The sequence below is a fragment of the Aythya marila genome (assembly GCF_965140915.1).
Source record: "Aythya marila genome assembly, chromosome: 4".
Classification (NCBI taxonomy): Eukaryota; Metazoa; Chordata; class Aves; order Anseriformes; family Anatidae; genus Aythya; species Aythya marila.
This window is the reverse complement of record NC_139045.1, coordinates 45982420-46000416: the sequence shown is the minus strand read 5'-3', so window position 1 is coordinate 46000416 and position 17997 is coordinate 45982420. Positions and strand designations below refer to the sequence as shown.

At 41.5% G+C, this 17997-nt stretch overlaps 1 protein-coding gene across 1 annotated transcript in view; it reads left to right on the top strand.

Annotated features, from left to right (window-relative positions):
* Positions 1–17997, top strand: part of CFAP299 (cilia and flagella associated protein 299) — a 143035-nt gene that overhangs the window by 103388 nt on the left and 21650 nt on the right. The window contains exon 3 of the mRNA XM_082758562.1: positions 10232–10374. Coding sequence (XP_082614688.1) covers positions 10232–10374 — 143 coding nt within the window. The remainder of the gene's footprint in view (positions 1–10231; positions 10375–17997) is intronic.

Sequence of the window (17997 nt, the reverse complement as noted above, 5' to 3'; positions counted from 1 at the left end):
GAAAGTTGAGATTCTTGGAAAAAAGGCTGCATTTCTTTTCACATACTTTCCAGGCTGGAATCTTTTGCTAATTTATCTCATGGTTTACCTGTATAATTATTACGCAGTTTTTACACGCTTAAGCAAGGTAAACAGAAATGTGTTTTCAGTGAATCAATTTGGAAAAGTGACTCCAACTTCTACGTTTCTTTCTGCACGTTCATTTCCTACGATACCAAGGATGAGTGGCAAAACCAGGAATACTCGTGCAAACGCTGAACTAACCTTATTTTCAGTTTCTTGCAGTAGTTTCTGTTGTCTGATGCATCATGCATCCTCAAGCTCATGGGGAAGATTTAATAAAAAAAAACAAAACAACAGCCTAGTTTTTACAGACCATTGGTTCTGGAAATGCTTTAGCTGCTGGCTGGAGGGGTTCAGGGTGCTGCAGTGGGGAAGCAGCGTTACACACCTGCCCTCTTCTTCCGCATTTTCCCAGGCCTCTGTTGCTGGTCCCTCCAGAGACAGGAAGAGATTTTGAGGGACTTTAGTCTGAGTGTTTTCTGCTTTTGTGACCCGAGGACAGAGCTTTCCCAGGACCGTATCACTGCTTTTACCATCAGGCAGCAAATCCCCTGCAACAAGTGAGGTTTTTGCCTTTGTGCGTCCTTGTTAGGGTTGGACGGAGTGCTTGTAGGTCTGGCGCTTGTACATGTTTGGTAGGAGATTGCTTCAGGCGCAGGAGTAAGGACACTTCTCATACAACTTCAAGAAAATTTGGGTGGCACAAGTCAGCCAGGCTTTCTTCCAGTGGCTGTCAAGCTGAGACTTTTTTTTTTTTTTCCTGTTGGGGTTGCTTGAGACTCCAGATCACTATTACTGTTACGATGCTGCATTAGCTGTACTGGCAATCTGGAGTGTGTGCATATAATATGATTCTTGACATGCAAAAGGCGATTACTTGCTACTGACAATAAAAGATGTGGCTATTGAACACATTCTAAGCTGATGTATTTTAAGTGAAACAAGAAGCAAAGGTCATGGTGCCTTTCTCCTTCACATTTGTTTCAGTATTAAACTGAACATTGGCACTGAAATGCTGTAGGGAAAAAAGGCATTGAGCTGAGGAAAAGAAGAGCTGGTGAAAGTTCATTGCAAGCAAATCTCAGCTATGGGGCCAATACTGAGAAAACAGAGAGACTGTCCAGGAATTTTGGTAGATACCATTAGGGAATCACCTTCAAGGCAGTTTGATTTACCAAAATGATTTTAAAGGCTGCTATTTTGAAAACGATGAAACATTGTAGAAGGTTTTGATCAACAAAGGCTCCTTTTTCAAATTTTCCCTGTTGTTGCAAATCTTTGGTTCCGAACCTTTCCCCTGCAAGGAAAGGTTTGGAACAAAACCTTTCCACCTCCTGTAGGATCGTTCAGGTCTTGGACTGGTGATATGCATTGTCCTGCTGTGGAGTACGGTGAGGCTTGGTGAAGCTGTGCTTTTCTCCAAAGCAGCCAGCACCTCGGTGGAGAATGTGGTTCAACACGGTCTGTGTTCAAGAGAGCGTGAGCAGTTCTGAAACGTGCGTTTTCTTCTCTCAGCTCTCTCTTTGTGGGCTGATTCATTATTTTTTTTTGTTTTGTTTTTTTGTTTTCTGAATTTACCGAGAGGTTTGTAGTTCTTCAGTAGTTGTAAAGAGAAACTTGCTTCCCCAAAAGAGTTTCGTGAAATACCTGCAGTTCTCTTTTACAATACGTTTCAATTTAAAAGCATTCCCCCCCCATACACACACATAAATTTAGGTGGAATGGGAGTGTCCTGCACTGGCTTTCCTTTTCTTTTCCTTTTTTTTTTTTTTTCTCCACCTATTACATATACACAACTGCCTTTCTACTTCTCTTTCTGTTGCTCCTTGTATCTCTCCATTCTGCTCCGAGAATACCTGCAGCAGCTGACCAGAGAGCTCGTGCTCCTGTTTCAGGAAAAGCATTGTTCTGCACTTGCTGAACCCAAAAGCTGTGGCAACCTTCTCACTGCTAGAGCTGGTGTTTTTGCCGTGTCTGGGCAAATTTTAGGTTCAGCATGCATTTCTGGTTTTAATAAGCTCCTTTATTTTAATGCTAAGAGAATTAATCTAAACTCACACTCTCAGCAGCCTGTTCTCAGCCAGAATATTGTTTTCAAACCGAGGCAACACCCTGTTTACATAGATAAGCAAATTCACAGTCCACAGAGCTTCTTCCAGTTGGAGCAGCTGCTGAGCACTTAACAGTAAGGGACTGGGAAGCACATGTTTCACATACATAGCAAACATTTCTTCTTCTGAAGGGTAACCAGATTTTTCTCTCTCTTTTTTTTTTTTTCTTCTTTTTTTCTGAAGAGTTGAAAGCTGGAACATCTGCTTCTTGGCCAGCCATTCTTTCCCACAAACACTGCTTCTCAGGTTCAAAAAACGTTGGTTAGGTTATTGTGTGTGTATGCGTCTCGCTGCCTGCGTTTCTGAAATATGCCCAGAAGCACACAAGGGAAACGCGGCGAGCTGTGGAACAAGGCAGACTTTGTAGTGGGGCTGTTGGCTCGTGTCCGAGCGCCTGCCGTGCAGTGGTACCGCGTGCCCGGCAGCGTGGTTCGTGGGACCCTGCATATGCAAGAATTCGGGTACACCTCCAAGAGCATGGTCATTTCCAGGTAAAAGTACAGTCACCTCGGGCAGCACAACTGCTGATCTGCCCCTCTTCTGGCTGTCTCTGCAGTGCTACTGCTGGCAGAATGATGACAGTGGACAAGGCTTGCTATCAGAGCATAAATCTGGTGGTGCCTACTTGTACCAAGGGAAAATATTAAGCACTCACAGTCTGAACATCTCAAAGAAGTCATCCCTTGAGACGGAGAACCGTGTTTTTCTGACCTCAGTTCCTAATTAAATATCATAAGAAGTTGGCCTTTTTTTTTACTTTTTTTTTTTTTTTTTTTTTTTTTTTTTAAGATGTCCTCTGGCTGCTAAGCTCTGAAAAATAGTGCAGGCTGTGTGCAGAGAGCTGGGGTTGCATCTAGACTTGAGCAGCCCCATTCTCAGGATCTTTACCAGGTGTCTTGGCACTGAAAATCCCAAGTACTGCCTCTGGTACCCTTCACCTGGCACGTAAATGCACAGAATACAGGTGGTTGCTAATAAAAACCTGAAATCCTTCAGCATAGTGGTCTTCTGCTTCCCTCAGTGAAAGCTAAACTGTGTCTGAGAATTGCAGTATTGAGTAATAATTTTAGCCATCTGTAGGGCCTGCTCTCTGTCTTACTCCTGCAACACCAGTATGAAATAGGTCCCTGTGAACCACAAGAGTTTTGTCATTTGACACAAGGTAGAGTACAAGTTGCTTTCAATTACAGCTAAGTTGTTGTCTGAGTGTTTCTGCTAACAAAATAAAATATCAAAGAGTACTTTTGCATGTCCTGGTGTCCCAGGACAATTGACTGTCTGTTAAAATCACTTCTTATTTATTTATTTATTTATTTACTTTCACCTTTAGTCTACATCATGCTTGTTTTAGGTAGATGAGGAGAAAGCAGACTAAAGGCTGCTGTGATTCAGTGCTTTCTCTTAAGCACATTTTTTTCTTTGCAGGAACAGGTAGGTAAAAGGTGCATGTATTCCAAAAGTCTGCTTGGTGTGTTTGAGCAGTGGAGAAGGAAACTGAAGTAATTTCAGATGTATTGCAAGCTCTAGAAACGTTTCAAAATTAGCATCAGCAAGACAATGGTATTCCCAGCTGAAAACGTGGGAATGTGCACACAGCACATTCTAGGCTTGCTTTAGGGGTGGCTCAATGTCTCTGCTAAAAGGAAAACACATTTCTGCGCTAGTCCCCCTCCCTTTCTCTCCACCCAAAATCAAATTGTGCAAGAGATAAAGTCCCAACCTACAAGCTTATGTTTTACACTGTTTTCACTCCCGGCTGGCCCAGAGACCAGGTCAGCAATTTATTCCTACTTGCAAAGCAGAAATGAGAATAGCATCTGTTTTAAAGATACAGAGGTGAGGTCCTTTCTCCGACTACTGTTGCCCGCTGGTATTTCTATTAGACGTAACATGATCTGCGGGTGGCAAATAAGGCCAAACACGACACAACAAAAATAAATTGCTGCTCGTTAAAAATATATTTTAACTGGTAATGTGTTTTATGCCTGTCCCCTCCAGCCTAATTGTGCTCGGGCCCCTGGGTCCCCACCTGTTATATTGTCCCCATGAAAAGCGCTTCCTCAGTGGCTTAGTAATTGACTCCTAAATATTGTCTGTCTTTACTTTCCCGTCAGCTACCTTCAGGTTGGCGTGCTTTTAAAGCACTTACAAGACTGTTTCACCAGACAGCAGGCTGGTCTCTTTATATTCCCACATATTCTGTCTGCTCAGCTACATTGAACTCCAGCGTGAGTGGATTTGTATTGCAAAAGTTCCAAAGTAAGGTGAATCATGGCACGCTCCATTTAATTTGCCATCTTGTAGGTCCCAGGCCAGCAAAGCCCTGGGATGCAGTTAGAAACCTGCTGTTGTTAGCCTTTAGGATGTGCTAGAGAAGTGCTTAAAGAAAGCTTGTATTAAAATGTTCTCTTAAAGAGCAGCAGTGTTCTGCCTTAAGGACACAGGAAAGGTTTAGGGAGAGCTAAAAGTTCTTGTAAGATAACCAATGTCTGTCTTTTAGCTCTAATTCCTAAAAATTGCCTGTCGTTTTTCTCCCCTCCTTGGGAATTTAGCTGGTCTTCTGAACAGTGTTGGCGCTTTCTATAACCTTTGCTAGCACAAAGAGCTCGTTTGCTGCTTCACCTTTAAAACAGTGATGGACAGCTTTCTTGTCCATGGGCAGCGCTCACAGGGGTGAGGCCCTTTTCAGGAGGTTTTCAGCTCTTCTTTGATATGCAGCATTACTTAAAAGTGGACTGAGACCACAGGTTGGACTGTCCCTGCAGCATGGCAGTCCGGGGCAGGTACTCGTACCTGTTCCTCACAGGTCCCAGCCTGATGTTCTAACCAGGGAGAAATAATCCTTCAGGTTTGGAACATCTTAAAGAGCCAAGATTTAGCCTAGTCTGAAGAATGTAATTCTTACTGGCAGTGTTTACAAGGTAGGAAAAAATGCAAACAAACTCTCCTCAGACCCTGCAAGTCTGATCAGTGCTCGCAGATGTCAGTGGAAGCAGGTGTGCTGTCTTTTCTGAACATTGAACCTGTCTCCTAGTGCATATAAATATACCCCAAATAATGGGCAAGTCCTGGCATTTCGGTGTCCATGATGAAGTCTTGCTGGGAATCAAAACCAGTTTCAGGAGACACGTTCCAGTGCATGAAGTAATGTATATAGGAATGAATCATTGGCAGGTGTTTTTTTATTATTTTTTTTCTTATAACTTGAAAACTTGCAAATGGTACTGGACCCAAGCATACAATATTTTCTCAGATTTTGCACGGAAATTCTGCATGGAGCAGTTTGTTTCCTCTAGAGACAAAGGCAGAAGGCCTTCATGGCTGCATGATCCTGCCTTTTAACCAGAACATTTCAGTAGCTTTTGAAGCAGTTTGAAGAACATGCTTCAAAACCCAGAAAAACTCGGCACAGAAGTCATCACAGTTGTGGGCCTGACTCTTAACCACACGAGTGCTAGCAAAGCATAAGCCAACTGTAAGCAAGGGGTAAATGTAGTCTGTGCCTTTTTCGAAATGCTTTTATACTCCCTGAACAGTATGTAATGATATTAATGTATGTGAGAATTGAGTCCCCAGTGTTTATCGATATGGCAGCCAAAGGAAATTTTTCTTTTATTTTTCTTGCCTGGACAGTTTTTCTATTCTTCCTTTTTTCTTTCATGAACCTGGAGCATGACACAAAGATCACACAGTTCTGTTTCATTGGTTTAAATGAGTTGGATGAAACAGCCCTGAGGGTGCTATTCAAATTAAAGTGTGTGCAGGAGGCTGGAGAGGATCTTTGTGATTAATCAGGTGCGTGCCATGAGCAAGGCGGCCTGCCCAGTACGTGCAATAGTTGTCAGTATACGGATTTATAGGAAGCAGTGTGTACCACAGTGTACAACTTGCAAAAGTTTTGTAGTTTAGGTTTGGTACAGAAAAAAAATCCAAAAGAATTATTGAAATGAACTGAGTCTCTAGAATTTGGGGGGAAACGAACAGACATGGAACTGAAAATTAAACACTGTAGGATTTGTACTACTTGGAGTTTCCGCCTGTGCTTGAAATACCCAGAAGTAGATTTTAATTACATCTTTATCCCCATCTAATGGCTCTACTTGCAGTGCTTTGAACTGGCAGCACAGGACCTGATTTCAGGCCAGGGGAACTGGAATCAGTTCCCCAATTTCCAATGCTATCTCCTAATTGGAGATAGCATTGGAAAAATGGTCCATGTAGTTGAAAAGATCAATAAATACTTGAATGAACTGGTTATTCACAGTGGCTTGTTGTTTGTTTGTTTGTTAAACTGGTTTGAAATATGACAAGTTGGTATTAGCCTTTTCCAAGGATCACATACCTATGCTCCTGAAGAATGTGGCCCTGTATTTAGCATAGCCAAGTGAATTAGCCTTGTGAATTTTCAGCCTTTGTCAATAGGAAGCAGCAGATGCAAGAGGTTTTGGAATAATCAGAGCATTGGCATCACAGAGTATTTGTTTAGTGTAAAAATACACAACTGAAGATAGAAGCAAAAAGGATAAGCAAAGAAATGTAAGGTGCTATTTTGTTCCAAATCATGGTTTCCCAATCCTGAACTTTGTCTACCTCCTCAGCATCTCTACCAGGGAGAGGGTTATATTTATATACATGTATGAAGTATAATAAATGAATATGGAAAATTATTACAAGTATATTTATATAAATGTATGGAGAGATTTATACTTATCCTCTGTAAATATTGCATCTCCCTTTTCTATGGGTTTAGACTTCTCTTCATGTCACCTGAAAAAGGTCAGAGCTTTTTTTCTTACAATCTCCTTGAACTTAGATATGCAGGATGCAAATTGCATTTCCCTTTCCATGGTAAAACCCTCGCTGGTGAGAGGCAGCTGTCAGAGCCTTTCCAGTAGCCCTTCTCCCGCTGCCTCTTCCAGCATCAGCACTGGAGGGAGTGTAACATCTGAACTCACTCTATGTGGAGTGGCAACATTTTTGAGACATGCCTAAATTTCGGAAGGAAATATGTATTGCTTGTTCTCCTGGCAGAGTCACAGTCCCTGAATACTGCCAAAGCTTTCTGAATCCATTGGTTTGTGTCCCCCTTGCATATGGCAAAGGAACATGCCCTCATGTGCATTTCCTCACTAGTGAAATGCAGGTTTCATTCGTGTCCAGCATTATCTGTGTCCAGAATTATCTGTGGCTCTCTCAAAAGCATCAGTAGCACTGATTGTTTCCTGTAGGGATGTGCAGGCTCTTGCCAGCCAAATTTATGGCTGAATTAGGCACAACTGTGTGGCTTTGAGCAAAGTCCCACCTGTGTGCTAGTGCTGAAGGCAGCATTAGGTCTGCTCCCCAGCCCATTGAAACTACAGGAACTCCTTGGTCCTTTGTGCAACTAGAAACAGCACTTCTGTACCCCTCTAGTTTCTCGTCAGAAAAGCAGTAAAAGGAACTCTGTGTTGCTAATTTGTTCCAAACTGTTGTAATCATAAGTCAGTTTACCCCAGTTGTAAACACGTTCTGCTTTTAGGCCCAAAAGCTATACGTAAGTGTAGCTTTCAAACCTCATCTTAAATTAAAGCTGTTCCACCTTTCACCATACAATATGTTCTTGAAAGCTTACAGATGGATGTAAAGCACAAGCTCCACACTTAGCTTGTTGTGTTAGAGACAAATCAGAAGAGGATCGGTATGACTTTTAGAAGATTTTCCTCTTCATGGATTTAATGTTACTTTTTATTTTCTCTTTGAGTTATTTTTAAGTTAAGAGCTTTATAATTTTGGGAGAAGAGTGTGAATTTGTGCAAGTCTTCTCTGGGGCAAAAAGGTGTGACGTGACAAGTTTAGAGTATCTTAAGAAAATTCAAGCTGATTCATAGTTTAATGAATGAATGCTTATAGGTGGTTAGAAATGAATCATGGATGAGGAAAGAAGAGAAACCATGTTGACGGATGAGAAGGATCAAAGGCCTTTAGTTCTAAGAAAGAGGCCTCAAAAGCATACCTTTAACATAAAACATTTTTGTTTAGATATTTTGGTTGGTTTCTTAGAGTTCATAAAGCAATTTTGATGATAGTCTGTATGCTTGCCTGTAGTTTGGTGTTGATTTATAGCTGATAATATGTGAACATTACTTCAGGAGATAAATTTTATAAGCAGAAGAGCCTTGAAAGATAACCCTGTTTTTAATATTGCAAAAAATACTGTAACATCTGTCAGCTCTTCAAATGATTGGATCATACTATGCAAGTCAAGGTATTCATATAAAACTAACTTTTCTGAAGGATGATGAATCCTGTTCTTTAGATGTACAGCATGCCCCTAGTTTTGTTACAGAAACGTGGGTACAACGTGCGGTCACCTTGCGGTGTGGTAGACAGTCTTTTTTTCTCATTGCCTTATCTCTGTCCTTACCAGGCTGTCCAGACACACAAATTGGTTGTTCAAAATGGGGCGTGCTGAGAATAGGGGAGGAGACATGTTTCAAGATGGTCAGATGTATTGCAGGAGATTCTTCTGGCTCTTTATATCAACAACATCGATGGTACAAAACTGCAAAATGAGTAACACATGTTTTGATGGAATTAAATGTGAAATTGGAAAAGGAAGTATGTCTTAGTATAACAACAGCTTGCCAGATAAACCATTACACTCTAGAAATCTGCTGCTGTTAAAATAAAGAATGCTTTTTGAAAGAGTTCCATGTGGTATTGTTTCCATTTCCCCTGTATTCAAAAAAGAAATATCACCTGATTTCAGCTGCGTAAAAACAAACAGGCACAGAGCTAAGAAATACTTTTATTGTACACCTACCTACTAACCTTTCCTCTCAGCATTTACTTTTTCTTATGTGGGTCCCAGGATGCATGAACTCTTCTGTCTTTCAAGTCCGCACTCATCCTATCATTTCTTTGCTTTTTGCATTGTGGAGGTGTGCAAAGAAGAATTGCCTTCTACCAAGCTGTTCTCAGTTTCACTGGAAAATAATGCAATTAAAAGGTAAAGGAGCACAGAAGGAGTGCAGAGAAAATAGGAAACAAGGTTTTCCGCCAGTGGAAAGCCGTCCCATCAGTGCCTCTGCCCGTGACATGCATTTCAGCAGCAGCATGAGAGCCGATGTACTATATTCTTCCACGTGTTATGACCCTAACACGCCAGAACTGCTGCTGAATGTGTTGCTGTCTTCCAGGTGCCCTACTGCCACCTTTAATTCAGCGGTGACATGTGTAGGTGCAAAAGCTAATTGGGTAATTTACAGAGGCGTGACTTTATGACTGGTAAATCTGTTCTTTTTGTGTTCTCCTACTTGTAGCCATCCTGCTTTGGTTGGCTGTATTTCTAGGCATGGATTTTGCAGCGCTGTTTGTTTGCATGTATTTGAATGCTCACATTTTTGCTCTGCTACTCATCAGTTGTCAAGAGTGAAACGGCACAGGCGTGGTCTTGCAGGAGAGGGGGCTGGCGGGATCCGCTCTGTTCCCTGATCATACCGTGGGAGAGGTGTATGTGTGGTAACCTGTTTCCAGTCTGTTGTCTTTCTGAAAAGCTACAAATCCATTGTGAATATTAAGTTGAATAAGCAAAGCCTTTTCATGGCTGTAGAGTCACAACCCAAAATAAGTACCATTCTCACCTGCTTTGATCCTGTAATTAGGGCATGCACAGTAGCACCGAAGTGTGGTCACACAAAAACACCCTTCGTTCAGTTCTGTTGCTGAAAAGTAGGTGTCCTGTGGCATTCAGCTGTGTTAGGGTTGCCTGCATAGGGCTGGCAGATGTGGCCCAGGGACCTATGGAAAATCTTCACCCTCACAGAGTGGCAGCAGAAGGCACTGGGAACACACAAGGGCACATTGCATGATACTGCATCTCTGTTTATTTTTATTTCAACACTGCTTGGCTTCTCTTAAGAATATGCCATAATATGTTGTAACAGGAGTGTCTCAACAGAAGTCTGGCCCAGGTGAAACTGAAAATATTTATATCATTTCTAAGTGTTTTTACACAGAAATCTGAATGCATATGTATGTCTCCACCCTTCATTTGTGGCCTTCTTTGTATTTTTCAGTCCATAATCTACATTCGTGACTATAATTCTCATCACCAGGAGGTGTCTGCATACATCGACTATGCATACAGACTGACAACAGATGATTTTGAAGCTTACTTCAGTGGAAAGAAGAGACTTTTGCCTCGGAAAACAGATTTGAGGTATTTGTCTTGACTTTGTTTCCACTTACTTGCTTTTAGGCGAGAGAAAGAGAGAGATTTAAATGATTTTGGGTGAGAAGAGAGCCTGTGAAAGTGTTTTGCACTGGATCAGAATCAGTTATAGAGAACAGCTTAAAGGAAGGATACTGTCAGATTTGTTTAGTTCAGAGAATAAAACTTAAAAAGGACGATACAGCCATTGCCTGTCTCTGCATCTTTCAGTACCCTGAGGAGCCTATAAATAGTGATGTGCTTTAATGGGTAAGAGCATACTTCTTGAGATGTGGCAGTAGCCATCTCTAGCTTTCCCCACTCTCCATGAGGTCTTTGGGAGGATGCTTCGCTTTGAAAGCGGGTCACGTGCACAAGTCTTATGGTGGTGTTGCCTATGATCAGTGATAAAGTCCATCAGTAAGCTGTTAAACAGAAGAATATATTTTCTTTAAGATATATCCTGTGACATTGTGCCAAGAGATATACGCGTGAGAGATGCTTGCATGCGTCTGTACGTGAAGGCCAATTTTAAGAGGTGTGGCAAAGCTGAGGTCTGCCTGGGGCCTGGGCACCAAAGCTGTGTGTGAGGCAGCAGGTGTCATTGGCAACGGGGGAAGAAATCGTAAAAATTTCAGCTGGTGCTGTGAATTAGTATGGAAGTCTTCTCTTCCCATGTGCTAGAATGTAAGACCTGTGAACAGCTCGCTGCCATGCCATATGCTGTTACTTATCTCCTGGTGAAAAGGTGCCCAGTACGAAGGAATTACTGCATTTTCTCAAATTTCTGAGAGTGGTTTTCTGTAATGCAAATTATTTCTTTGGAAGCAATGCAAATCACTGCGCATGCTGTTCAAGTCAAATTCTGGTGTTCAGGATAGAGTGTTGGAGGGAACAAGTGGATTGGTGAGGTTGTGCCATTCATTTAAAGTACAGCAGATGTCAGTAATGAGGCAAAGAAGCACACAAATTTCTCAGCATTGCCTGAGATGTGAAGCAAAATTCCAAATTTTACACTTCTAAATCACAGAGATGAACAGTCGGTTGGTGTTCATAACCGAGTTAAGAACAAGAGTGAACACACCGTTGTGTCTGCTTTGCATGTTATGACCTGTCTACATATTAGGATATTATTAGAGGCTCATAAATAAGCATTTTAAGTTATCACCATACGCAAAAAGAGATGTCAGTGATATCCAGGAGCTGTGCTTAGTCCTGTTTATTCTATATTGAAAAAGTCTCTTTTGATATAAGCTTCAACCTCTTTTTTCCTCCCTTGTGTCAAAACTACTACAAACTCTTCATAGACAGTTTTGTATTTTCATTCCCTCTAAGGGTAGAATATAGCTTCATTTTACTTTACTGTTAAAAAAAAAAAATAAAGCGTGTGCTGGGGGTGGGGAGGTTAAGGCATAACTTATATTCTAGTTGAACAGCCTTATATATAACATGTGGAAAACTGCATCTGAATTTACCAGTTGAAGGTAGAGGGAAGTTCAGATAAAGCATGCACATTGCCAGGAAGACCACTTTGTTTAATTTATATATTGATATGAATGTATGAAGCCTAGTTAACAAGGTTCATATACAAATGTGTAACTCTACATATAAGTATACCCACAGATCACGACGTGTTGGCACATTGGTACACTGGCCAAAGAAAAAACCTTTATGGTTAGACAATGTGATTCTAGATGCATCCTACACATGGCTTTTCATACAGGCCTCGCCCTGTCAGAGAACATCTCAAACAGTGATGCATTTCTGTAGCTCACAGGTGTTGTTGAGCATCCCATTTTGCACCAGTTCAGTATCTTCAGAGTAGGACCTTTTTTCCTGCCATGTCTCTTGTGATTATCATTGTGAATGTTATCAGCCAGACAGAGAACAGGTATCAGGAAGCCCAGGACAAAAGATTTAGCTGGTACTGTAGAAGTTTGAAACAGGTGAATTCCCTTTAAGCACTATTCCCCACCTAGTTGACGTAAACTCAACTAATGAGTGCAGAGCTCTTGTCAGAGACATTTGCAAACCCTTGTGAACGAGTGCCCCTGGCCTGTCACAGTTCAGCACGCATGTGAGGAGAGTTCTTAGGTCCACAAACTCAGGAGGGTCCCAGCGGGTGGTACAGAATGTGACAAAAGGCCCACCTTCCCTGGCCACCAAGCTGAAGTCTCCTGCTAATTTGTAATTTGTGTATTACAAGACACATTTTGATGATGGCTTTTCTGGAGGTGTCAAATAAGCTGAAATGGGCAGGCTGAGGGTGCTGGCATATTGTCTTGTTTCTCGTTCATTCTTCATTGACAAAGATGGTAGGCAGAGGCAGGGATCCATGTGGGTATGTTGAGGCCCACCTAGCCATTAGGTGGCCAGCAGCTTCTTTTGGAAGAGCAATGGGCAGAAGAAGTGGAGGCCTCTAACTTTGACTTGACCCTGAAAAAGTTTAAATAGAAGATTAAACTTTGCTGAACTTGAGCTCTATGCTGCAGGCTATTCTCGTTTGTTAGCCTGTGTTGTGCATGCCATATAAAAATTGGTCAATTTTTGACCTAGGCTTTGAAATGCAAGGCTGTCCGTGGTAATAGTAATGAAAGTGCATGCCAATCTGGATCCCTCTAAAATTTAAATAAAAAGTTTGGATTGTTTTCCAAACCACAGCAACAGAGAAGGGCCTAAATTTGCATGCATTCTCTGAAGCAAAATGGTAAAAATTTCTTCACAAACAGTGCCTTCTATTCCCATGCCTTCTCTATAATCTTTTCTTTCTGGTTGGAATATTGTTTTTTAGTTAACAGACTTTATATTTTGTTGTGTGACTGATATGTTCTGCATTATCCATTCGGTGTATTGCACAGCCTATAATTCTTCTCAGTCTAAAGTTTTCTAGATTTTAAGCCCAGGAAGAACTGCAAGGACTCTGCAAGCTGGTCTCCTGCAGAACTTATGCCATAAAGTTTAGCAAGTCTTGAATACACTACATAGCTGGATAATTGACACCTAGTTTAGAAAGGTATACGGTTATGATTTAAAAATTCCTGTTGGCAGAGAATTTACCATGTCCCCTGTAAAACTTTTTATTGAATAGATAAATATGTCTTGTTTCTTGCTATAAGTCTAAATTGGAACTTCACCTGCTGGGTGCTGTATTTGTACTTGTATGCCAGATTAAATACAGCTTTAGGGTTAGACAAGCTGTGATTACATAGGCTGTCATCAAAACTGTCTTCAGCCATTCTTCAATGATCTATAAAGAATTTTCTTGCAGCTAATTGTACATTTAATGGTTATTCTTGTCTTGGCAGCCTTGTTCCTCTGCCTCTTTATTTTCCTCCATGCTTCTTCAAAATGTGTCAGATGCTGTTTGTGGATGGAGATAATTTGACTGTATGCATACTCTGTGACCTCAGCCTTTGAGTCTCTTAACGAGCTTCAAATCTAGCTCTTTTCATCACATTTTCCTTCCCCAGATACTTACACATTTAGGCAGATATAAAAATGTCCTAGTGTAGAGGGCACATTTATTTCCCAAGCTGAAAGAATGGATGAGTGTTTCAGTTGAGAAGGGTTGTTCCTAAATTCATTGTATCAGCTTAAGTTGTTCCAAAATGCTGCCTTCCTTCTTAAAGAATGATTCAGTTTGGGAAATTGCCTCACTCAGACCTTTCCAAAGCCCTTGCTCTTGGTTGTATTTACTTTTAGTCACTTGGGAGATTGACATGTAAATCTTGGATTTTGCAGGAGAGGCTAGTACCTTGTGCAAAGCTATCAAATTATCTTTTAAATACAGAAATCAATACTTTGCTGCAACACGTTTTTTAATTAGCTGTTTGATGCTGTCAGAAGATATTAACTGTCAGAAGATATTAAGCTCAGTCTTAGGTATCCCCTGAATCAGGTTCTTGCTCGCAATACAGCTTAAAAATACTGAACAATTAGGTTTATGTGAGGTTCATATTTTAAATCCGGTGGGTAATATCAGAGGCTCTTGTATTTGATCTACGTGGTTCCTCCGAGTATTTTTGCCATTTTATTGCCTTGCCCTATCAAGGGAGTATTATTTATATGATATAATCCTCATTTGGTTCCAGTTTATTAAATGAAAGGAATGTGTTAGGCAGTAAGTTCTTAAGAGGTCTGGAATCTGCACTGTAATTGAATCCATTCCTTCTCAGCTAATTTATGTAATCTGATGAGAAACAAGTGTAATACAATTTGTTCAAAGAAAATGGAGAATGTTCGCTCCATGGAACAGTACCAAAAAAAGTCTGCTGAATGAAGAAGCACAGCAAAAGACAAAGTTTGAGCTGCCTTTTGTCTGTTCAACTGTACTTTGAGCATCCCTCTCAGTTCTGTTTGTGAAGGAGGATGAAATTCATGTCTTGCAGTAGAGTTGTGCTATTCTGATTTTGTGTGAACTTCTGCCCTGGGTTTTTGTTAATTTTCTGTGGCGGTGTGATAAATATGGTATGTATGGTACTGTATTCTCTAGTGTTTTATCTTCACGTCTAGCTTGTGGTTGCAGTGTTTTCATTTCTTCTTACTAGTTCACTCAGTCTTTTCTAAAACAGATCCGGGTAAGGAGCCATTTATTGTAGAACAAGGGTCCTAGATTTTTCCCTGAAGTAATGGTCTGAAATCACTTACTTATCTCATCAGAAGTGAAACTTGTTTGGTTTTGGCCCCAGCACGCACCAGCCTGAGCCTGGGAGGTCCGGCATTCAGGGCTTTGTGGTGATACACCTCGCCTGCGATAGGAGTGCATCATGACACACCGGTACTTTCAGACACGGCGTGTTGTTCTTTGCTATTGGCAAGAACCATCCCATCAGCTTCTGCCCTTCTTTTCTTGCAGTTCAACTGTGGTCTGTTTTGGCTATGAGTAGGCGTAGCGTTTGGCAGCCAAACATTAGCTGGGGTTGGAATTCCCTCCCATTTTATTGTCAGGTATATACCAAGATACCATCTGTTAATCTGTAAAGACCTGTAAGCCAGATCATGGCCAGCAAGACGTTCCCAAGCACGGGGCATGAGGCAACGTCTCCCTTCGCTGCCATACCCCACAGATCTGAGTGCAGTTTACAGAGGAGCGCAGCTTCAACCCTTCTTACCCTGGCAAGAGCGGAGAGGGAGGGAGGTGCACTTCACACCTTCCACCATGGGCAGTCCTGTGGTGCCAGGCAGAAGATGTTTAAAGCTTCTCCTGCCTTGGGGAGCAGGTGGCAAGGCAGAGCCAAACTCCTGCTGCACCCCAGTTGGGGACCTGCATGCAGGGGCTGTGGTAATCCCAGAATACAGCCTGATGCCGCTGGCTGTTGTTTCTCCCCAGCCAGGACGTGCTCTGAGGCTGCAGTCTCAGGCTGCCTGCAAAATGATCGATTAAAGCAGCTTGAGTTAGGAGCAGGTCACATACAGCAGGTAGTGGGCACTGTCCTTGATGACACCTCTTCTTGTGCATATCCTTCCACCTTTGGGGAGCAGGATGTTGAATGGATACAGGAGGAAAACAGGCTGTATTTATTTGGGTGTTTTCTTGGTGAGGGCTTGAGTATGTTTGTTTTGGTGCTTTTTGTTTTGTTTTCCAAATAAAACAGGAGGTTGTCCTTGAATTTAAAGATCCACAGTCAGACATGTCTATGATTGCCCCGTGGTGTTTTTACTTCAGGTGGCTCTGAAAGGGAAGCCTTTTGGTAACCCATTCCTGGTGTATGTCTGCTGGCCCCATTCATTGCATTTGGCATGCCACTCTCCAGCTATCATAGATAACACAAAAGATGTCAGGTTCTCAATAGTGTTGGAAGCCTGCAAATCAGAAGCTCGTTAGTGTCACTAATGATTGAGTGCCATGGATATTGACCACGAGTTAAATCCAAATTTTGTTTGGGGAAAACAGGTGAAAACATCCTGAGTTTCCAAAATGTACAGTCACCAATCTCAAAAAGGATTAGAATTAGGCCCCTGATTAGCAGGGATTACCATACTGCTAGTGATTTTAGAGTGTAAAATAACTCAAGGTTGGAAAAAAAAATCACTTTGGCATTCCATTTTTGTAAGGACGTTGCTGACTGATAGAATAAATTCTGCTGGATCCCTTAGAAAAGAGACACTCATCTTAAAGAATTTGATGAGAGCAATACTTTGTTTTGTCCTTCATAAAAAGTAGATAATTGGGGGGGGGTTCAGCTCTTCGTCACCGTACTTCATTCTTACAGACCCATCTACTTCTTTGGTTACAACTGCTTTCTGTGTTGATTGCCCACTTTCTAGGTAATACTAAGCCAAATGCTGTTGATATTATGGGAAAATGAATGGCAAGGGGTGTGAAAAGGGGAGACCAAATCAAAATGAACTCGTCACCACAGACATGGCAGCTGGAGCCCTCTAGCCACATGGGGGAAAAGTGTTCGCCCCAGTGTTTATCTGCAACTCTTGAGTCCTTTCCTTGTGTAACAGTGTTCATCATGTTTGTGTCTTTATATTATGACTCACAAATTGCATGGTCTGATTTTTTTTCCCAAGATTTTCAGTACCTACAACTATTGTTGCTTTTAGTAGTCTTTATGTTCCTCCCAGGGCTTCAGAAAACCAGTCACCCCATTGAATCCAATTCATGCATGTTGCTGTCTCACAGTTAGGATGTTTCATCACAGCCTTAAACCGTTTAGAGATAAAATGATGCTATTGTGCCAAGAGGAGAGGGGGCTGTGCAGAAGTATAGGGGGCAAATCTTAACTGCTGCTTAGCGATACGAGGCATTGGGTAGCAAGTGGCAGGTGGACACACAGGTATAAATTAGACTACATTCACACTTGACGTTTGCATGTGTGAGAAGAAAATTCTATCACTGCCAACTCAGTAAATGTTTAATTTGGAGATATATACTTCCACATCTGGCTTATACTTAAATACATCAAATATTGCCAAATATTGCTTCTTTCACTTTTAATTTCTCCCCCTTTTTCTTTTTTTTCAGTTGAAATTTTAGTCCCTTAAGAAAGATGAAGTCTCTTAAGGGAAAGGTTGGCTTTTTACAGCTTTGAGCAGGTTACCTTTCCTTTGAAATAGGAAATGGAAAATGCAAATTAATAAAATCTTGGAAAGAAAAATTTTCAGTGGTTGGGAAGGGCTGTCTTGCTTTCTTTGTCCATGCAGTCATCCTATCACCCGAAAGAAGGGAAGAGTAGGAAAACTCACTTGGAAAACAAAAATTGGCCACGTGCTTGTTTGGAAAGTGATTTGGGTTAAAGCTTCCGTGTGTAATCTGAGAGGCAGAAATGATTCACGGCTGTTTACTTGCATGAAGACAGTGTTATGATGCACAGACAGATGCATAAGGAGATCAGACCTAAACACGATAGCTCTTCGCCTCTTGCTGATTTTCTGAAAATGAAGGGAACAATCTTGCAGCACTCCTCTGTGTATTCACTCATTCAAAGGGAGCTCTGCAGGTCACGAGATCCAATACCATATATCTTGCCTCACCAGATAGCCATGTATCTTCCCACAAGCCTCAGTTCTCTCTTAATGTGGACCAGAAATGATACTGAATTAATCTTTGCGATGCTGACAATAGATATGTGCTGGTGCTGTCGGGCTGGTTTTTATCAAGCTCTTCTAAATCGTTTCGTTGTT